This window comes from Athene noctua, chromosome 6 (assembly GCF_965140245.1).
Source record: "Athene noctua chromosome 6, bAthNoc1.hap1.1, whole genome shotgun sequence".
Taxonomy (NCBI): domain Eukaryota; kingdom Metazoa; phylum Chordata; class Aves; order Strigiformes; family Strigidae; genus Athene; species Athene noctua.
The window spans coordinates 1,134,054-1,157,238 of record NC_134042.1 but is presented as its reverse complement, the minus strand read 5'-3'; the positions used below and the strand labels follow the sequence as shown (position 1 = coordinate 1,157,238).

Here is a 23,185-nt window from a genome sequence, read left to right as displayed (position 1 = left end):
AAGATCTCTCCCCCCTTTTTGTTTTTGCAAAAGCACTTGTGCTCTTTCTACAATGGCTTGTCCTGTGGGGGAATGCAGTGTACTTGTGATGCTTGTTAGCTATGCGGTGAAGATCTTGTTTTGCTTTCTCTGTAAGTACTCTGGGTGATGTCAGTGAAGGATCTTTTCACAAAATATCAAATAAGCTATGCAGATCATCATGAGTTAGGCCCACAATGGCTGTATCTAATTTATGGTTCCTAACAGTGTCTGTAAATCTTTTAAAGTCTTAATAACAGTTTTAAGTTGTTGCAGGACAATACACACAGGTGATTCGGTTCACAAGGTGAGTGTCAGGGTGGGTTTCAGGGTGGGTTGTGCTACAGTGGTGATTGAGACAAATTTGATCCAATTTGAGTTCCCCATTGAGTCATACAGTCATGACCCCAAAATGCAATAGGGGTTTCCAATATAAATGGGTGAATATTTGCTACCCAGCTTTCTGGGCCTCTTACATGAATGAGATCCTTGCTTTAAATTGTTACAGCATGACACCAACCCTGAAAAGCATTTGAGTTACCGGAGCTAACAGCCAGTCTGCTCACAGATATTATGGTCACATCTGCACCAGTATCTAAAATGTCTGTCAGCTCGACAGATTTTTTAGTTTTAACGAGAGTGCATTTTACCAGAAGTTAACCTTGTGTCACATATAAGCCCAAAAAATATTTAAGGGGTACCTGCTGATCCAAATCCTGAGTAACTGCGGCTTCTTGGTATACTGTTAGGGGGAGCCACAGTAAAATTAACAAGTACAGACCATAATTTTGATTTTTCTCTTCATAATCAGCATCTACGACCCCTGGTAAAACAAACAACCCCTGTAAGGTTGCAGATGATTTTTTAACAATATTTCCATTGGGCAGATGGTTCAGAGGTGCACTCTCCCCGCAGAGTATGCACCTAAATTCAAGACAACAATCAACACAGAATGACTGCCTGCCGTTAGAGGAGGTATTTCACCTGTAACTCTGAGAACACTGAGCCCAAACCAACCGCCGCACCGATGCCCCAGCGGGCGGGCACTAGGACCCTGCAGTTCCTGGCCGGCCGCTTCCCTGGGCGGAGAACTCCGCGGCTGCAGCGGCCGGCGCGCTCTCTCTTCTCTCTCTCTCTCTCTCTCTCTCTCTCTCTCTCACTCACAATCACACACACACACACTCACAATCTCACACACACACACACACTCACAATCACACACACACACACACTCACAATCACAGACACACTCACACACTCACAATCACACACACACTCACACACTCACAATCACACACACACTCACACACTCACAATCACACACACACTCACACACTCACAATCACACACACACTCACAATCACACAACTACATAAAGGAGCTCCTGACACTCATCACTCACAACATAAAGTGACAGCTATTACCAATACGAGGACTCCGTTAAGAACACCAAAGCCTGTGCCGCATCCCCCTGCCGCTTTTGGCGGGGGGTGCCGAGGGCGCAGTGCCGGGCTCAGCCGCAGGCGGCCGCTCCGCGGGGGGGTCGGGGAGGCCCCGGGCCGCCGCCGCCAGCTCCGAACGCCGAGCACGGAGATGTACACATTCAGTTTTTCAGATAGAGCACTGTGCCGGAGTGAATGCCGTTTTTTTCTTAAAAGTGTTAGCCAATTCTTATGGGGCCAATCGATATCCCTGAGCCATCGCCTCCAGTACAGCTGTTGTAGTCTGAGTTTTTGCAGCCCGTTCTTATTAATGCTTTTCTCTAAATCTTTAATAACAGAAAAATTCCGTTTTTCCCGATGTGGCTGATGACCCAGCTCATAGCTCACAGGAGTAAGAATCTTTCTTGCCATGTCCATATTCCGTTGTGCCAAGGTTTTTTCGCCTCACTTTTACCTACGGATCATCCTCAGTTAAGGGAGGACAGAGGACAGATTCTTTTTCAGGATTTACAGTGTCAGGGTCTAAAAGATTATCACACCATTCTGCTTCTTTAAACAATAAATTTGGCTCTTTAAAGTGTCCCTTAGCCTTGCCTAGACTAATCAGCGCAGCTGTCTTTTATCAGACCTATTCCTCGTTTTTCTAAAAAGCAAAAAGTTTTTGGGCTACCTCACGTGTAATATTCCTGCCTGGGCAAATTTCCTTAATTTCCTGTCCTGAATTGTGTAGCTTGACGACCTTCTTTAATATCCGATCGAGTAGCTACCGACCAGTGCTGGCTTTTCCTAGGTTTCCCCAAATTCAGCCTTATTCCTGTAATTCCTTGTGGCCTTTCCTGGTTATCCCACTGCGGCCTTTCCGGGGTAGCCCTTCTCGGGTGGCAATATCTCCTGAAGCAATAATTTGGATCAGCTGCTCCGATGTCAGTCTTATGACCCTGGCGCTTTGGAGATGGCACGCATCCGCTGCTCTTTCTCAGCGATCTTGTCGCCTTCCTGCTCCGAGTCCGTCCGCCGCTTCCCGGGTTCCATGTTCGGTGTGCCACTTGCGGAGGAAGCAAGCAGCCGATTCAGTGTGAATGATAGAGCAAGCTTCAACTTTATTAAAAGAAATCACCCCTTATATAAGCACTCTGCAATAATCGTGCATACTACTCGCAAATCTATTGGATACCTCTAAAAGGTTACATTATAATATCCCAACGCTTTGTGGCATTTCAGGTATGTCACAACATCCTCCTTCTTCTAACTTGCTTTCTTTCCCAAGGTTGTTTACCATCATATTCAAGGCTGTTGTGTACCTCAGTTTCTCTCTTTGTTAACATAACAGTCCTTGTTAGTGTAACTGTACCCTGGGTTTTTTCCTTTGTTTACCTCAGGTGGCTGCAGTCAGCTCCTGCACAGACCCATGGCCTTGCTCTCTGCAAGCCGTTCTCCAACACCACGCATCCCTCTGTTTGTTTTTGAGCGATCCAGACCCCTTTTATTGTTCGGTCCATCGTTTTCACAAAACACATCCACACAGAGCTTAACATAATTAAAAGATTACAATGACAATCAAAACTGTGATTCCATATAAAACCCAACCGTTTAACCATCTAGTAATTGGTAACCTTTTAGCCGAATCATTATTAAATACTCTTCCTACTTCAAGATGTAAACTCATTGTGTAAGCATCACTACAAGTGATTACTTTACAAAGTGTCATTTACTGGTACTGCTGAAGGAGTCACATTTTGCCATCCTAGCTAGACTGTCTGATTATACCAGCCATGTGTCAGAGTTGTATAAGGCCGATGCCTCCCAGATCTCCCCTTTCTTGGTTTTGTGGTGGCACCTGCAAGGCTTGTTTGAGAGCTGTATCAATCAGGGCTTAGACAAACTTCAAAACATAGCGTACTTAGAATAGTTCCACAGAAGGCTAAAACAATACAGCAGTTACAATTACTAGTTAAAAAGAGTAGGCTAATTTCACTACCCATAATTAAGGGTTATGACTAAATACTACAAAAAATAAACAGTAAGGAAAATACAGAGTAGCACACTTAATTATTAGGAGTACTAACATTCAGATCTGCAATTGCTAGGGAACCCCAAATGCAGTGAGAATTCAGAGTGCCCTTCCTCACAAACTGGAAACCCTACACGATGCGTCCATCCGTAGGTGAGGCATCCAAAGTCGCTGCAAGCAGGTCCAGCCTCTAAATCAACAGGCCAAAATAACTGGCAACTTTCTTTGAGTGGAAACATCTGATTTCATCCTCCTGTTGGGTTCCACCCAGAGCCTGGCCAGCACTCCAGGGGGAAAACCAAGGGAGTTTCTAATAAGGTTAAACACCTGAGTTCTTAATATTGCTAAACAAAGAAAGTTGAATACACACATTCTTACAGCATTTCATCCTTATTAATAACTACATTTCATCTAAACTACATCTTTCACTAGTGACTAGTAAGCCTAGATACTTCATTAAGGAGTTACAATTACTGTTAGCATTTTCTCTTAAAAGAATTGGCAACTGTAGTGTAGTTTGTCCTGTTGCAGTAGCAAACATTACCCAGACATTCTGCTTAAATAATCAGTCGAGGAGATTACAAACAGTTGGTACAGGGGCACCCACAGCACCCACAGCTGGATCCTGAGTGCTGGCTGCCTCTCACCCTCAGGGGGGGTTGCACACACCTTGCTGGTGACCATTGGAGACTGAGACCTGTGGAGACACAAGCATGACCTCTTCCCCAGGTTATTAAAGGAAATAGTCCTTCCCAGTTACCCCTTTCTACTTTTTTGTTACCACTTGAGCTTTGCTCTGGACTTCTTGTTGATCTGGTATCTGTGATGAGAAATGACGCAATATTGGTGGCACCTGTGAGACAGGGGAATGTTTAAAAGGTTCATGACATAATGCCTTATTTAGCCTTTCGTGAGGTGTAGATTGATACTGTGCATCTCCCCTTTTTTGTTGTTCTAACAGATGCTTTAGCTTTAGTGAGAGTACATTTTACTAGTAGTCAATCGTGTCACTTTCTGAGCCCAAAATATTTAAGGAATAGCTGCTGATCCAAATCCTGAGTAATTGCGGCTTTTCGGCATACTATTAGGGGGAGCTGCAGTAAAGTAAGCAAGCTGAACAATTTTTGACCCTTTTGTTACAGAACACAGGGGTTCAGCCCATAATTCTGATTTCCCTCTTCATAACCAGCATCTACGACCCATGTAAGATTGTAGATGAACTTTTGACAATATTTCCGTCAGGCAGATGGTTCAGAGGTGCACTCTCCCCGCAGAGCACGCACCTGAATTCAAGACAACAGTTAACACGGAATGACTGCCTCCTGCTAGAGGAGGTATTTCACCTGTAACACTGAGAACACTGAGCCCGAACAGACAGCAGCACCGATGACTCTATGCAGCTGGGTCGCGTCTCACACACACGGAACAATCACACCCCCACACCAAGAGGCCCCTGACACTTATTACTGACACAACATAAAATGACAAGTACTACAATCTTGAGAACATCATTAAGAATATTTAAAGCCGTTGCTGCATGACAGCGTCAGCACCTTCTCTGTGGAAAAACTGCCGCTTTAGTCGGGGGCGGGGGGGCCGAGTGCGCGGTGCCGGGCTGGGCCGCAGGCGGTCACTCCGCGGCGGGGGGGCCCGGGGGAGCCCCGGGCTGCCGCCACCAGCTCCATACTGCGCACCCCAACCACTGCCAGACCCCACGGACTCCTCTGATGCCGCCTCATTCCCCTTCTGACGGCATCAGGTGCCCTTCAGGTGTGCTCAGCTCTGGCCGCGCAGCTTTTGGTTTCGCCCCCGCTGCCCACCGTGGACCCGGCGGCGTGACTGGCAAAGTAAACAGGTTTTTCCTGAGCTAACGCGACGGGAGCCGCTAGGGGCACCGGCATCGGAGGCGGATTGTCAGAATGAGATGCTGCTGCGATCCCTAAAGTCTCTCGGATTTGTTTCCAGAGTGTGCTGTAGCTGCTCACTTCTTTTGCTGACCTTCCTCCATCACGGATCGAATCCCAAAGCTGCTTCCCTATAGATTCCCATGTAGATACAAGTCCCTTTTCTAGGCTCCACCTTAAACCTTCCAGAGTGAATATTTTCCCCCTCATAGAGAGGACACACTGGAGGAGTTTCACCACTGCCTGTTCGTCCTTGGCAAGGTAGCCCCATTGCTCCCCGGCCGCCGCCTTTCGCGGGTCTGTTATCTTCAATCTCTCCCTCTATCTCTCCGTTTTAAAGTTAGAGTGTGCTGCTTCTCACCTTCAGACACCGGGGCAGTGTCTGGATATGTCGACCGGCTTTCTCCCCCTCAGACTGCACTCCGACGAGTCCTCCGTAGTGAAGACTTTGTGCCAATCTTGAGGCCCCCACCCAGGGACGCCACTTGCAGGAGAGCTGAGCACGCACACGCCCAATGGGATCAAGCAATGCCCGTTTATTACAACTCAGAAAGCCCTTTTATAACGTTCTCCCGCACACGTGAGTAACATGCAGTACAAGTCCTCAAGACTGGACAGGTAACTTAGCCCGCGCTTTAAACCTTCTTACGATTGGATAAAAAGTGCCACATCAGCCTTGCCAGGCTGCCTGCCTTGTGGAACCTCCTCTTCCATCCCAACCCCTGCCGGGAGTTGTTTGTCTCATCGAGTTTCTCCCCCCTCATTCAGGGTCACATCCTTATCGCATTCTTGCTCGGCTGAGGCTCTTATCGGTCTTGTTCTCACGCAGGATTGCTCACATGGCCATTCTCTCGCAGAAAGTCCTCTAGAATCCCAACAGTACCTGATTTTCCTGGAAACTGACAGCAGTCCAGGAGGCTCTCTAGGTCTTAGAATAGAATTGTTACAATAGGTGGTACTTGCAAAGTAAGTCCAACAAACATGACTTCTTTTAAGTGCACTCTATTCTCCGCTGGATGGTATGAAATCTATTTTCTTTATTCATACAAGATATTTTATAAATTGAAACATATTTAATGTAGTAATTCCATGTATCTGATGCAATTAATTAAAAAAAAATCCACACCTTTCAGATAACTCAGCAACATACTTGTTTTGTCCACCTAGCTGAATAACTTGGCATGCCAAGGGCTATCTAGTTGTTCTGGAGTGTAAAGGAAGACTCATTACTATAGGTTTTGTGGGTCTAGAATCAAAGCTTCAGTTACGAAACTTGTATCCTTTTCAGTAACAAGCACCTTTCGTTTGACATACTCTTTTCTCAAGGAATCATTCACCCTTTCTAAATCTCCAAAATAGTAAGAAATACAAAGTCATTTTTATTTCCAGCTCAGTACAGGAACTGCCCTAACTGTAATGCTTGGATCCACTACTCTTGGATCACACTGTTGTGAGCGCCCAATTTTCACTCATCTTTAGAGTCAAAGTTTTTGTATTTAGCTTACATCTGCCTTGGGTGGGTATGCTTTGTGATAGATACAGTAGAATAACTGTTGTGGCTGTAGTAAGCTAGACTATTCAGTTCATCTCCCTTTGAGTCCAGTGCCATGGGTCTCAGACTGTGGCTTGTGCTGACTGCATAGCGCAACCCAGGGATCAATAAAACACCGCAGGAAATAAACACATTTCTACTAACAGCTGTAGTTAAATATACAGGCAAATGAGTACAACGTTTTTCTGACAAATCAAAAGGTGAAAATGATACCCAGTTTCTCACTGTAATTCAAACACAACAGAATAAATGTGATTGTGTGACCAAAGCTTTTTAACAGTAGTTCACTGGAGGACAGGGACTACTGAGGTCTTGATCAGACAAGAAAGGCCCCGTATCTCTCCTTATGACCATCACAAAAAGCTTCAAGATTCCTTTGATAAAAGTATTTCTGAGCCTCAGTGTGGACCCACTCTCAGTGAAAGCATTTTGTTCTTAGCTTCTGTCCTGTTCAGCGTACGCTTTTGTTTCAGCTTACTTGTATGCCTTTCATCAACTAATTGAGGGAATCTAGTTAGAATAGGTTGATACTTGGAAGTTAGTTTGCTTGAGCAGGTTGAACTAGATGACCTCAACCAATTTCTTCCAACATGAATTACCTTGTGATACTAACTTTGGTGAAAGAAATCATGGCCCAGTCATCTTTTCAGACAGCTCCGATTATTACTTATGCAGTCATTTGCAAGAACAAAAATAGGAACTGTTGCTATTAAAAAAAATCCCAGCAACAAATTGCATTTACTTTCTTCAGTAACATCTGAATGTAAATCACATACAGTTAACTATGCTGACTGAAACCTCTTACACTGAAAATTAATTCTGAGACCAAAATTCTAACCCAGTTATGTTTTAACTCTGCTAACTAAAAAAAAAAAAAAAAAGTGTACAAATGGTAGTTGCTTTGTTACCCCTTACCCACATTTGGCAGTTTGGTTTTAAATCTAGACTTGACAGCTAACAGCATGCTAGAAACAGACCTAACTTGTTAAAATATTATTCAGAAACTTTCACAGCTGCTATGACAACAGAGAAACACCCAGAAGTCATCTAACCCAACATATTTAGTTCAATTTAGAGATGTTACCATCTGCACAGCACTGTTTCTGTTCTACACAGCACTGTTTCTGTTCTACGTAGATATGTGCCAAATTCAGCCACACGTCACTGGTATCTGCTGTTGCCTCTCTCACTTGGGCAAAAACTTCATGAGCTTCACAGAAATATCCTTTATGTGCCAAGACAGCTCCTAAGGGGAGGGTAATATTTACAGTGTAAGCTTCCAGGTTCATGTACTATGTACTCTTACCAAAGAAAACAAAATATTGACTGAATGAGGTTCCCCATTAAAAACTAAGTGGCATAAGTTGCACATGAAAGCCATTTTTTCCTGTGCTCCACTACATAGCATTCAGGCCCTGCAAAAACAATTCTGTACTAAAGCATGAAACATAAGAATATCATCACCTCTGAAGGAAAATTAGTCTAATATTCACGTATGCCATTAGCAGCATACACATTCGTTGGATCACTTCTGAGTACTTGTGTGTAGATCTCTAATGCACCATCTTGATGACGCTTCTCCCGCAGAATGAAGTACCTCAGTTGATCCCTCATGTCTATAACGGGGTATTAAAAGATCTACCCAGAAGTTTGACAGCCTACAAGATGCCAAACAGGCATCAAGGAAAGGCTCTGAGTAGCTAAGAGCCTGCAAAAGTTAAATAAATAAAACCACACACAGGGCAGACAGACGCCCGTTACCTTTTCTCTGTCCCTTGTGGGTTGATGTAGCGTCTGGAACCAGATGTTGCCAAGAGCCAGCATGGCGTAAGTATCATTTTGTGTGGAGGGCTGTTTCAATATCATTTCAAATTCCTTCTGTACTGGACTCCATTCTTGTTTAGCCAGATGAAGATTGCCAATGAGAGACCAAGCATCTGGATGGTCCTAAATAAAAATGCAATTTGCAAAAGTATTATTTTCCCTTGCAAGGTTACTTTTTCAAGAATAAAATGCTGTTTTCTTAACTAGAATTTTAGAAAAGAACAACAAAACACACAGACAGCAGATTGCAGTAGTTTTTTCTTCTTCCCCTAGTTTATGTGAACAAAATCAAAACGTAACAAAAGGAAAACAAAATTTGAAGGTAGCATTTCAAGTGTTTTAACTGTAAACACTTAAAGGGTTACAAACCAGATTTATCCAAAGTACTTCTTTAAACCACTCAGAAGCCTCATAAAAATTCCCTTTATCCCTAGCCATAGCTCCCAAGCGCAAGTAGCCTAAAAATAGAAATGGAAAAGAAAATAAGAATCAGGAAACAGGTTGAAGTTATCTCAAACAAAGAAAGTATTGGCCATGCATGAATTTCAAAAGCAGTCTTTTTCTTGGTGTGCCAAGGACAGCAAACATCGAGACACCTTTCATACCCTATTCACCGTGAGACACACCCTGTGAAGAGGAATGTCCATCCACAGTGCTGATACAGAAATCGTAGATTTCTGACAGTTAAAGTAATGTGAATGTTTTTCATTAGTTTCATAACTTAAAGACGACTGAGAAACCTCAAAGAATGGAGGAACTCTCTCTTATCACTTTAAACGGCTCTCCCGTCTCCACAGCCTTTAGGAAGAGTATCAGTTAGCAGGCAACAGCAGAAAACAAACAGGGAAAAGGCTGTAGATGAGGCTGGGGCATGCTGTGTGCTGCAGCTTGCTGAGCGAGGGCTACCACCCTGCCTTTGCAGAAGATACCACAGGTCAGCTACTTGAGGGCAAGAGGAAAAGCAATGTTTTGTGGAGAAATCACTCTATAACTTTTGGAGTTATAAAGTGGGTATGTTTATTCAGCGCTGGGCGCATGGGGGATCGCTCCACCACCAGCATGCGCACCGTTTGCAGCTCCCGTCCGGCTCATGTGTTACAGAACAGTGCATGTTCATAGAACGCCTGTACATACACAGAGTCTACCCTGCCCCCCCTCGCTTCTCATGGCAATCAGGTCTCCTCCCCTTGCGCTTGGGCAGTGAGCTCCTTTGGCCTTGTTCGGTGGTCGCAGATTTACGGGCGAGGGTCACATAGATGAAGTATCTCCTCTTCCTCGCTGATGAACTTTTCACCTCATCGTTCTGCGCAGTCTCAGTTGTTTCCCTGGGCCCTGGCCAAACTGCCAGGCCCGTTTGTGCTAGAATCTAGGATGATTTGTTGCTGGAACATACAACTTCAAGGACCATAAGAAACTTCTCTTTGGGCTAGGGGATAGTCGCCTAGCAACATTATCAGCACCTGGTATGTCTTTTGTGAACAGTCCCATACGCCTCCCCTTGTTTTTGTGCAGGCCTTGCACCATCAATTTAAGATTGTTTAGACTCCCTGTCTCAGCAGAATGAGGAAGAAAACCAGGATGTGCCATAGAAGCTGTGCTAACACCCTCAACAGCTCTTCTTCCCTGGAGGAGGGCCAAGGTCCAAGATAAAATGATTCTCCCAGAGGGTCTCTACTTCCACCCACACAGGCAGGGTTGCAAAGCCTGGGTGTATCAAGTGGATGGCCTTGATTGCACCCGAGGGCTGAGGTACTAAGGCTTTGTTAGGGGTGGGGCGCAAGTAAGCAAAGGCATGCAAGTCTAGATAAGCTAATTTTGCTAGATTTTTGGAGTACAGTATGATTTACCAAGAATTAGAAGGCTTAAAGCTGAATATTAGACTATAAGGATGATGCAGGCCTTCAAAAAAAGGAAAAGGTAGGGAAATAGCATGTAGGTAAGCCCCAAAACTACTCTGAAAAGAAGCAAAGACAGATATAAGGTGACCTGAAGACACTGTAAATGGGAAGAATTTTTGATATTAAAAGGAGGACTGTGAAACTAAAGTACCAAATGTTTCTTACAATCAGCGTAATTGGGATGGGCTCTTAAAATGTTTTTATAGAGATTTTCTGCTTCATGAAATTCAGACATCACCTCATAGATTCTAGCAAGGTTATAGTTCGCTGTTACAGTGATAGTGTTGTAATAATGCTCATCATGTTCAGCTTCTGCTTTTGCACGATCCAGCAATGCCAAAAAGTATTTCTAAAGTATAAAAAGAAAAAAGGAATAAAGCACTCCAGAATATTCTTAAAGGCAACCTTCTAGGTGATCGAGAAACTCAGTTCAGACTTTGAGTAGTTACATACCTTTGCTTCTCCTAGGTTTCCCAGCCTGAAGTGCAGGGGTTGCAGGGGGGATCTGAGATTCCTGGGGGTCCCAGGGGTACCTGTCCTCCCCCTGCAGGTGCTGCTGCCCCAGGGGTACCCTGAGAGCCTCAGCCCCGACCCCCCTCCAGTACCAGTGCTGGGACGCCGTGGGGGTGGGGGACGGTGCCTCCACATCACTGGGGCCACCCTCACCTGGGTGCTGCAGGGTGAGTTCCCCCAATCCCAAACCCCCGCTTTTCACCCCAAAATGGCCCTTGGTCTCCAGATCTATGTTTGACCACCGAATTCCCCAGTTTTACGCCAGAATTTCTGTTTGACCTGATTCGCAGAAACAGACTCTACAACTCAGAGAGATTTATAAAGCACCAGTCTGCCGCCGGGGTGCAAGGGGATTTCTCCACAAAGCTTGCACCATAACAGCACATTTTACCTGAAACTTATGGAGTGTGGATATCCATATTCATTGGGTTACATAACACACACATCCATGTGCATGAGTGAGGCTGGGTGAGGTCTAGAGGCTGGTGTCAGCAGCTGATGTTCTCTTTGCACCTGCCCGTTGCCTCCTGGTGGGCGTCTCTGGGGGTCTGTTGGAGGAAGGCTCACAGTCCTTCTCACCTTGTACTTTTCCCCGGAGCATGCGCAGATTCTCTTGACCATTTTCTTGAATAATTAGTGTTTTCCAGCTGGTTTATTCATTCTGTCTTAACTAAGAGAACCAGTGGGACTTCTGTCGTCCGTACCTGGCTATCTTTACTCATTACCAGGACCCGACAACTTAGAGCACTCCTGTTCCCCAAGAACAAAACCATAATATTTTGCTGAACACTGCAGTTCTTGGTAGATTTTCACAGTTTTGATGGACGCAGTAGTCCTTGGGAAAATTCCACAGAACAGTCAGGGCAAGCAGGATTCTTAGTAATATTCAAAAATACTATAAGTAATACTATAACTTGCTATAAGTAAATAAATAAACTGCTAAGCATTGTGCTATAAGTAAATAAGTCTCAAAGCAAGTAATCATTTCTCTATATCCATTGAGCCAACTTTATTCCCTTCTTTCTCAGAAGAAAACAAGTACAAACCCTGCTTGGATTAGAGAGGATTATGAGCTGCCTATTCGGGAATTCATGATTGGGACTTCATGATGATGCAGCTGGGTAAGTGATCTCACTGCAGTTATTTGGTAGGAAACCTTTTGACAGCATCTAAAAGGCTTTGAGTGTTGCAGTCAGTCCCTTCGCTGAACGCTGGAGTTCTTCCTTCATGGGTTAAAACGGGGGAAGGGAACGCTCCCATGGACGGTGTAAGGTGTCTGTGCCAGCACTGCCCTCCTCGCCCTGGGGCCTCACTGAAGCCCTTGTCTTTGCCTCTGCTGCAGCTCCGTGCCCCCTGCAAGACACCAGCTGTGCCCAGTTACTCTGTGGGTTTGATCTGGTGAGTGCAGCACTTGATGCCAGGACCGATGTTTCTGATGTGCCTGTGTCACCCCCAGGGCTCTGGTCCTGGTGTCCAGAAGCTGGCAGTGCCTGTGCTGGGGCTTTGTGATCCCCTCTCCACGCCCTGGGCTGCCCCACATGTGTCCTCTTGGAGTCAGAAACGCAGGCAGCCCGCAGAGCCAAGTGTGACCTGGGAATGATGGCTCCAAGCTGAGCTTACTGGTGACAGCTGGATATTGTGCAGGAAAGCAGAGGGAGGTCATGGGGCAGGGAGAGTGTTGGCAAGGGAAGAGGGACTTGTGGGTCCCTGAGGGAGGAGAGGTGGGTATGTCCCAGCCCAGGAATGGAGAGGGGGCAGCGATATAAACCCCATAGCTCCTCTGACTCCATGGTCCTGAGCATCCACAGTGGTGAAATTTCAGCTTCTGGGCTCTCTTTTTGAAAGCGTGGGTGTTCCCTGGGGGCGATGGCTGATGCTTCATTTTGTGGCTGGCTTGAAAGTCTTCTTGGAACCGATGAGGCCGGTCACTGCGAAGGAGCCTGGAGGAGACTTGGTCCTCCTGCACTTCCCTGTCTCAGCTGCACCCGTGTACCTGGGCAGGGAGCTCCATGAGAGAGGGGTCTATCTGAGGACTTTTCCATCTCCAGGCTGGTGAGGCCCAGGAGTGGGTCAGAGAGTGGAACGAGGTCAGCGAGGGACTGTCTGTAGCCGCTGCTGCGAGCCGGGGTGACGCACCCGGGGCTGCGGCTGTGCTGGAGCCGGGCGGTGTGCTGGAGGCGGTCTCAGGGCCTTGGCTGTGCTCACTGGGGGCTTTGGGCACTGAGCATCCCTGTGCCCCCTGCCCCCATGTCACAGAGCTGCCCCCCCAGCCCCCACCCCCCATCCCTGCCGTTGCCATGGTGGTGTTGGGGCTGGCTGTGATGCCCAGTTGCCCTGGCAACGGGGGCAACAGCCAGTCTGGCAGTGGGGATACCAGCCAGTCTGGCAGTGGGGATCCTCCCGTGAGTGTGTCCCCACAGCCCCTGCGGAGTGAGAGAGGTGAGGGATGCTGCGGGGCGGTGTCTGCGTCCCCTCCACGGCCAAAAGCCGGAGGGTGGCTCTGGGTGCCGGTGCTGCCCGGGTGGCTCAGCTGCGGGCGGGGCGGCTTGGGAGCTTGGCGGAGCAGGGACCGGGGCTGCGGGGGAGCTCAGGGAGGCACTGACACCCCCTGCCCCACGCCGCGGGGCTGGGGGCATCCCTTGTGCGAGAGGGGGGTACCTGGGGCAGGGGAGTGCCCGGGGCAGGGGCCCTCGGTCCTGCATTTGAAATCTGTAGGTGATTTTCTGAGCAGCAGCTCCTGCGTACATCCAGGGAAAGGACCGATGGGCTTGGCAGTGCTGGGTCTACAGCTGCCCTCAATGATCTTAAAGGTCTTTTCCAGCTTAAACGGTTCTTTGAACTGTGGTCCGGATGCCAGAAAAAGAGTAAATAAAAAGGGAGATGCAAAGTTGCCAAGCCAGAAAAGCAGAGATCGGATGCTGGGAAGGGGAAAATGGTACTGTAATGACTTAAGGCAGGAGCCACAGCAGTAAATGATAGTATGTGGAGCTGGGGACTCTCCATCAGGCTCCTGGAAGGGACCCTTGGTGCATCTCACTGTCAGATGACAGCTGAAGTTCATTAAATGACAGGAAGGTGTAACACTGGGTTCCTATTCATCCTCTTAACTATGGCAGAGCTTTTGTAATAAATTGCAGGATGACAGTACCAAAGTGATAAAATTCCGAGGGTCTGGAATATCAAGGTGACAGGTGAGGCTTCCTGGGTAGCGAGATTTGATTTAGAAAGCACTCAGCCACTTAGTAGTGGGCTGGAGGGCCAAGAGATTCATCCTGGAAATCCTCCTCCTTTCCTGGCTCCCTTGAGATGCTGTTTATATGGTAATTATAGCTAAGCAGGGGATTCCTAGGCAAGAAACGTGACCTTTCTGCTTAATCCTGAACAGGGCAAGATGATGTAACTGAACAAAATTGTTCAACAGCATCCTGAGTCTCACTTGTAACAGATCTCGTGTCTTCCTCTTCCAGCAAAGTGTAGTAGAAAGGCAAATTAACCAACTACTCCAGAGGGAGATGGTTGATCTTTGTGGAAGGAAGAAGACAGAGGATTGATTGTGCATACTGAAGCAAGATTCAGACACACCCAGTCTGTGACCCCACAAGAGCAGCTGGGTGTAGTGTATTGTAGGGCAGAGTGTGCCCATCTATCCCCAGCCTTTAAGTTTGGAGGGCGATCAGTTGGTACCAGACAGCTCTGAGGCTGGCGCTGCTGCTCCAGCACGAGTGACGTGGGGTCCCTTGAAACGAGAGCTCTGGCACGTGGCACAGTGAGAGGCACAGGGTCTGTCCAGGCCTGGAGCTGTGCCTCCGCATGGAACTGGCCTTTTTGTTCTTCATGTCCTTTAAGCACTTTGCTGTTTATTCTTAATTTCCCGTCCCTGTCAGCACAGTCTCATCAGAGCTCTGTTCAGTTTTATTGTACTAAGGGAAGCTGTCAGACACATGCACAAAGGATTTGGGTGCCTTAGGGCCATATCAAAGTGCTCACATCAGCTGCATCCTCAGCACAGCTTTTGCCAAGCCCCCTCGGGCCCTGAAGGCCTTTAATCCCAGCTCTTGCTGCAGCATGGCCTTGTGTCCATAGGACAGGGCTGTGCTCTGGGGTTTCTTGCAAACACAAAAGGAACTGGCAGCCTTGTCCTTTCCTGGAACTGTAAAGTGCCCAGTCCTTCGGACATGTGCAACACTGCAGCTGTTCTGGAGTAAAGGAGTGAAGTTACTGCCTTGCTTGCAGGGTGTGTGTAAAACTCGAGGGCAAGGGAATGTTAATCATTGCATAGGTGGTGTGGAACAGAAGGAAGCAGGAGGGAATATGATCTGTGATTCTACTCAATGTCAGGATGTAAAAAATTGTAGAGCTGTGTTTGAGAGTGCTGGACTTTCACGTCCCAGAAAATAAGTGGGAAAATCCATCTGTTCCTTGATCCAGTTAGCCAGAAAGGGAGGGAAAATGATTTCTAGTCCAGAGTAGTGTTTACTAAATGTGGTACGTGTTTATCTCTGATTTTTGTTGGTTTGCAAAGTAGGAAAGTGGTCTGATTTTGTTAACACTGGGCACAGCAGCGATCCCTGGGTTTAAGGCTGTTCATAATATTCTGAGCACTTCGTAAGGTCCGGCACAAAGTCACGTCAGGTCAGCTGCTCTCGTGAAGTGAAGCAGCTGAGTGACGTTTATCTTCCTTCTGTTCCCACCAAAAAAATGTCAAGAGTAACAAAGGAGAGTTTGGCTATTAATAGCGATTTAGTTCATCATCCCTGTAAATGGGGTTCCAAAAGTCATGGAAGTGGGGGGAAGGTGAGAAGTGCCAGCAGGCCCTGGTGTGTGTTTGTGGCCCGACCGTGGCTCATTTTCCTCTGTGCTCTTGCCAGGCAGCCAAGCCGTCCTGTTTTCCTGGTTGCAGAAGCAGCTCTGGCCTTGAAATGAACACAAGGGATTTGAGCCAAGCTCAGCAAGGCCTGACCTCCTCTTATCCCCGAGCCAGCCCCTGCACAAGGGCACTGGGCAGAGGCACTGGGGTGCAGTGCATCTGCCTGAGCAGAGCCCAGGGGGCTGGAGCTGCTGGGTGAGGGCGTGGGGGGAGCCGGGGTCCAGTCAGGAGTTAGTGCTGTGCCTGTCGGGCTGCGCTTCGCAGGGTTAATTTATGACACAGCATCCCCGAGAGGGACAGGGGTGGTTGTGCTGGTTTGTGCATCGGTGTTTGCCTGTGGCAGGGCTAGGGGCAGGCTGGGAGCTGTGAGGTGGCAGCAAAGCAGCTGAGCTGATGGAACTGGGATCCAGGTTAGGAGCAAGCGGGGAGAGGGAAGCAGCTCCTCCCTACGGAGGGGGGTGCTGGCACTGCTGTGGGTTGTGTGTGAGTGGCTTTGCAGGTGCTTTTGCCCTCCTGAGTGTTCCCCAGTGGTATGTGGCTCTCTCCGCAGCAGAGTTATTAACCCTACACTGCCCGTGGGCTCACTCTCTTCAAGCTGGGAGAAGCCCTTTGGGTTCTGCCGGGACTGTCTGTAGCCGCTGCTGCGAGCCAGGGTGACGCACCCGGGGCTGCGGCTGTGCTGGAGCCGGGCGGTGTGCTGGAGGCGGTCTCAGGGCCTTGGCTGTGCTCACTGGGGGCTTTGGGCACTGAGCATCCCTGTGCCCTCTGCCCCCATGTCACAGAGCTGCCCCCCCAGCCCCCACCCCCCATCCCTGCCGTTGCCATGGTGGTGTTGGGGCTGGCTGTGATGCCCAGTTGCCCTGGCAACGGGGGCATCAGCCAGTCTGGCAGTGGGGATACCAGCCAGTCTGGCAGTGGGGATCCTCCCGTGAGTGTGTCCCCACAGCCCCCGCGGAGTGAGAGAGGTGAGGGATGCTGCGGGGCGGTGTCTGCGTCCCCTCCACGGCCAAAAGCCGGAGGGTGGCTCTGGGTGCCGGTGCTGCCCGGGTGGCTCAGCTGCGGGCGGGGCGGCTTGGGAGCTTGGCGGAGCAGGGACCGGGGCTGCGGGGGAGCTCGGGGAGGCACTGACACCCCCTGCCCCACGCCGCGGGGCTGGGGGCATCCCTTGTGCGAGAGGGGGGTACCTGGGGCAGGGGAGTGCCCGGGGCAGGGGCCCTCGGTCCTCCATGTGAAACCTGTAGGTGATTTTCTGAGCAGCAGCTCCTGCGTACATCCAGGGAAAGGACCGATGGGCTTGGCAGTGCTGGGTCTACAGCTGCCCTCGATGATCTTAAAGGTCTTTTCCAGCTTAAACGGTTCTTTGAACTGTGGTCCGGATGCCAGAAAAAGAGTAAATAAAAAGGGAGATGCAAAGTTGCCAAGCCAGAATAGCAGAGATCGGATGCTGGGAAGGGGAAAATGGTACTGTAATGACTTAAGGCAGGAGCCACAGCAGTAAATGATAGTATGTGGAGCTGGGGACTCTCCATCAGGCTCCTGGAAGGGACCCTTGGTGCATCTCACTGTCAGCTGACAGCTGAAGTTCATGAAAACAAATAGTTGTGGCTCTTGGGACTGCACCCACAGCTAAAGTCTGTTTTGGCTCAGGGAGTTTTTTTATGGAGTTTGACTTCTATGAATCTTAACTCTGCCACTTACATATGGTCTAATCACGAAACAGTGTGAGGCAGCCTTACGTTCTCCACTTAGGAAGGATGCCACAGCCTGGAGACACAGGTGTATCCTTTGGGTCTGCCGTGAATGGGATTCTGGATTTTTAAAGTCTCACTGTTACTCCTTCCAGATTTTCCTAGTCGTGGCCACTGGCAAGATTCATCAGTCCATGGGATCCCCCAAAATGGCTGATGGACTCCAGAGAAAGGTGGCAGTACGCTGTTATCCGAAGCTGGTCAGAGAGGCAGAGCGGCGTGTGCCTGTAAGTACCTGCTGGGGGCCGGGTAGGAGCTGGGCTAAGGCTCCTTAGGGAAGCTGCCCCTGCCCCTCCTCTGCCTTGCCCTCCCGTTGTCAGGGCGCTGTGGAGCCAGGCACCACTCCCCACCTCTTTGCTGCCATACTTCTGTTGGAGGGGGCTGTCATGGTGCGGGGGGGTGGGCTGTGTTGCTTCAGGGGAAGTCCAGGGTCTTGCCTGAAGGTGCCAGTGGAGCCGAGATAAAGGAATGTACTGGGCCTTGCACGGGAACAGCTGAAGCACAAATGTGCTGCCTTCCCTCCTCTTTGCTGTGTGGGCAGTAACATCTCCTGTCACAGGGGCATACCTGCCAGTGCTGCCCTGGCCACACCGCTGGGCTGCTGGGCATGTGGTGGGCTGCTCAAACCGCCTGGAGTCTTGACAGGACACGGCTGTCCCAGATAGAATAGCTTCCAAAAGAGTTGTTTTATGGCATCCCGTGTCCTGTGTGGAGCACAGATGCAGCCCTGCAAACAGCAGTGGGGATTCAGGGCGATTCCTCCTTGCCACCCACAACTGTCCCGTTTGCTGGCTGGAGCTCCCTTCACTGGAGGTGACCCAGTGCTGAGGCTCTGTCAAGGAGACATCTCTGTATCCTCCTGTGGAGGGGTCTGTGAGGCCAGAACAGAGAGGAAGCAAGTGCTGATGGAAAAGAAATAACTAAAACTTGGACCCATTCCTCTCCACCTCTGTCTTGGCACAACACTGCTCTTCTGCTTTCCTCTGACTCACCCAGCAGTGCCATCTCCACCTGCGAGTTGGTGTGAGCACTGTGCAAGGGTGGAGTTAGGGGATTTCTGATAACTCCTCCCCGCTCTCTTCAAAGGTCTCTGGCTCAATCCAGCAAAACTCAAGAGGGGACAAATACCCAAAAAGCAGAAATCCCCGAACATGTCACATCACCTCATGAAGGAGATGCTAAAGGGACAGAGCCACTTGCTTGGAGCGTGTGTATTCAGCTCTATATCATTAACTTACTGATGTTAAATATTTCAGCAGGTAGTTTACAGGACTTCCAGGACTATCCTAGTGGCTGTGATCACAAATTATTCATCAGTGGTACTTGAACACAAAAATCCTTTCTGCAGAAAAGAAAAAAAAGTAAATCCTTTCTGCTGGTGTTTTGCATTTCAGCTGACTCCCTCTGCCTTCCTGAAGGAGATGTCTCTGACCACCCAGCAGAGGCTGGCCAGCACCCGGGAGATGAGGCGGCCCCGGATTACCCAGCTTCTAGACATGGGAGAAGCCTCCCATCACAAGGTAAACTTTTCCTGCCCTTTTCCGTGCTGTTTGATGTGACATTTGAAGAGGGTGTGTGTTTGTGACAGGCGTGCCTCTGGCTCATCTGAATACCTCAGCGCCTAGGGCCTGTTGTCTTTTCAAACTGCTGGTGGTGGTGGAGTTCCTTCTGCTGGGGAAAGGTAGAATGTTTTTCTCTGGTGAGAGGTTGGAGGTCCTGATCTGTGCTAAATCAATATAAATAACCTCTGCTGAAGTTGGTGGGTTTTGCTGGAGTTTAGCTGATACTGGGGGAAGGCAGGGGCAGGCCACAAGGGCCCGAGCTTCCCATTTTCCATCCTCCTGGTGAAATAGCCACCTCGTGCTTTGGTGTAGTCACTGTCAAATGCTTGGGGTCATGGGACTCCTTTGACGGTGGCAGCATTGGCCTTTGAAGGCTGAGGGCCTATAGTGATTACTTGTTTTGCTTTGTAAAAAGATTTAACAAAACCAAGTGCATTAATGTTTTGGGTTGGAACAATGCGTGGGACCTTTACAGGGTGTGAGATTTTGCAGGCTGCCAGATATACAGATATCTCCTGTAAATTCTTGGGTTTCGCTTGCTCCATGAGTGCTGGTGGCTCTTCAGGAAGGGCTCTGGAGCTGTGTGACCACGTCAGCACAGGGCTCTGCTGGCAGTAAGCGCTGCCTTGCCTTCTGGAGAAGGAAACCTGGAGGAACACCTACCAAAAGAGCTTCTTAGCTTGAGCCTGCTTAGTGTGGTCCAGAAACTTTTGATCAGCTCAGAACAGAGGTGGGGGGCTGTTTCCCTAGCGTGAGCTGTGCGGATGTACTCACCGAGAGACTGTACTCCACTGGAGATGGGTGTAGGATTCTGTCGTGAATCTTTCTGCCAGCAGCTGACCCTCCTCTCACTGCTCTGTCTTGCCTCTCCAGTTCTCAGCAGTTGACCTGGACCAGAGCTTGTTTCAGCCTTTTCCTTCAGAGGTGGTATTTCAGAACTACGTCCCCTTCGAGGTCTATGAAGTGCCACTGATTCTGAGGAACACTGACAAGGTAAGTGCTGGGATGCAGAGGTTTAACACTGTGCTGGGAGAGCCGTGTAATTCCTGTGGTTTACAGCGTAACAAGTTATCTGCTGCAGCACGACACATCCAGAATAACATGTCTCACCACCTTTATTTTGCAAGACGGTGGAAGTCTTCCCATGCTGGGAATCCTCCCCCTGATTTTGGCCACGCATTGGTGGTATCTAACGCAAAGGAGCTTTTCTAGTCAGCGTCCTTCCCCTTGAAAGCCCTGCATTGATGGGGATGTTGGGGGTTGTACAGTTGTTACCTTCTCTCCTGCTTTCTCTCGAGTGTGCACCATGTGCTGGTGGCTCCCTGGTTAGTCTCGGTTTCTGGCAGGGCACCTCTGCCTCTCGCAGCCTGTTCAGCTGCCTCTGTGCAGCTCGCTGTCAAAGCCCAGGGCTTGAGCCTTCTCCACTTCATGCTGGAGGAGGTTATGGTTAGTGGCATTAGCACTCCAGGAAGGGTGTTTTGAAGCAGCAGGGGAAACGGACTGATCCAGCAGAAGCGGTGGGAGGCCTTCGGCGTCACTTTAGGCTCCTGCTAAGCTTAATGCAGTTCTGCTCAGTTTTCTCTTAGCAGCGTGGCTCTCTGCTTTCCCTTTGGAGAACCGCAGCACATCCAGAGTAATATTCTCTTGAAGGTCTCCACCTTTACTTGAAAAAGTTGTGATCATTTTGAGATTTCCCAGAAAAGTTGAGAAGGGAGAAGTTGAAAAACGTCAGCAATGTTGTTGCACTATAAAGAGGAAAATTTGAATTTCAGCAGGGGAAATGTTTGCTTGAATGAGGCACGTTCCAAGAGCAGCTAGTGGGAAAAGACAGGAGAGAGGAAAGGAGCTGAGTGGGAAAGTGCTCTGGGAGAGAGCATCGTACACACAAGGGTTTCTCTTGACACGTAAGAGTAAGTGTGCTGGAAGCAGAGAAAGTTCCGAAAAAGAAAGGTGTAATTAAAGATACTGTTCTGTAATGAAGAAGAAGATGTGTATGTGAGAGGAGGGCAGGATGGGCAGATGGACGTGTACGTGAGAGCACGTGAATTAATCCCCCTCCAAATCTACCAGTCTTGTGTGAAAACAAACAAGGGGACAAAAAAATCTGTCAGGGCATGTTGCAGGTGGGGGAACAGCAAGAGAAGTCAAAGTATATTCCGGGGTAACGGGTTTTGACAGGGACATGGTTGAAAATGGAAGACCCTTTGGCAAAGACAGTTTCAGGGTGGTCCGTCAGTTATTCCTGGAGAGTCCTGCCCCATTCCTGGCCTGGTTTAGCTTGGGAGTACTGGAAAGAGCAGCGTGGGTGCCCCTGTCCAAGGGACACCCTTCATGGGGTCCACACTGATTCTGGGCACTCTTTGCTGTAGGTATCCTCTTTCCTAGTTTAAATGTGCCTCAGTTTCTCTTGGTTCCTATGGCTCTGCTTTGTTCCCATTAAGTTTTTGGGCTTCAGCTGCTCCGTTATCCAGACGGCACTTCAAAATATTTGTCGTTGCCAAGTACCAGCCAACAGGCAAACAGTCAGTTTGCTCTGTTCATGCTTCCTCAAGTGGAAAACAACATCTGCATCCGCATTTCTGCTATTCCCAGTAAAAAATAATAAACTTGTGCAGCTGTACCTTGTGATTTGTATGCCGTGTAAAGGGGAGGCAATGTGTGAGCTGTTGATTTTTTCCAAAAGGAATTCGTTTTGAAGGTAGTAAGTCCTCAGCCATTGGAGAGCTCTGGTGGAAAAGCAAGATCAGCTTTAAGGGAAATCCTTGGCGTATTGAAGTACACAAACATAGAGATGATAATCCCAAGAGAGGTGCTTATAGTCTAATTTTGTTGGCTTTTGGTGATGTCCAGCAACACTGTACTCTGTCTCAAAGTTTTCTCACCAGTTTCACAGATCCCTCCAAATCACGCTGACCTGTACTGCATGGTAGCCTGAGGTTGTCTGATCCATAAAAATCCAGCTAACAGCATAGTGTATATTCCAGATAGAGGCTCTGTAGTCATTCAAATAGAGAAGTGCTCTGCTGTATAGTGACTGCTCTTCCCTGTGTGTTGTAAAATTGCTTTTCTGTCTTCAGGCTGCTCCTCACCACTCTCAGCAATGTTCTCGGTGGCTTTTGCTGAAGGTCTTAGCTCATCTCCCAAGGGTCTTGGTGACCAAAATGTTTGTCTGCAGTGTAAAATGTTCTCCTGGGTCTTGCTGTCCCAGGGCACTGCTGGGAGCAAAGGGTGTTTGGAGACGTCAGGACTGCCTTGGCCGTGGGTTATCGGGCTCGAGCGGGTGGTGAAGAAAGAACCTCCATTTTGCCCAGGCCTCACATGGGTTATTTATCAGTGAAGCTGCTTGTCAGTCAAAATTGCCTGTTTTAGACTTCCTGAGATGAGATTTGGTGCTCAGGCGTTGACATCAGTGTGTTAGAAAACACCTCTTTGCTGTGTCTGTGCTTGTGGTATCCCAGAGGGCAGAAACCTGCAGCAGGGTACCTGCCTGGACTCCTGGGTGTGGGGAGGAGTGCCCAGAAATCTGCCTTGCCTGCACTGGCAGCTGCCTGGCTACAGGCACCAGGCAGCAAGAGCCTCCAGAGAGCCAAGAGTGGCTTTTAACAAAGAAACCACACCATGAGTCAGTGCTGGTCACGTATCTCAAGGCAGAAAATGCCTCTGAAGGCCATAATTGATAGGCCCAGCCTGGGGGGCTGTGTGGCTTTCCATCATTTTTGGCAAGTTGACCGCTCTCTTCTTCTGCATCAGCCTTTCCTTGTAGTGTATTTGGCTTCTCCCTTGCTTCTTTACAGCCCACTCTAAGTTCCCTTAAGCCATCTCCTTGTTTCTTGTCTCGTTGTCTTC

The 23,185-nt window shown here is 48.6% G+C and overlaps 1 protein-coding gene across 1 annotated transcript in view; it reads left to right on the top strand.

Annotated features, from left to right (window-relative positions):
• LOC141961799 (hydrocephalus-inducing protein homolog) overlaps positions 1–23,185 on the top strand; it is a 125,680-nt gene that overhangs the window by 16,281 nt on the left and 86,214 nt on the right. The window contains 3 exon segments of the mRNA XM_074909136.1: positions 17,873–18,004; positions 19,172–19,297; positions 20,213–20,332. Of these exon segments, the coding sequence (XP_074765237.1) occupies positions 17,873–18,004; positions 19,172–19,297; positions 20,213–20,332 (378 nt within the window).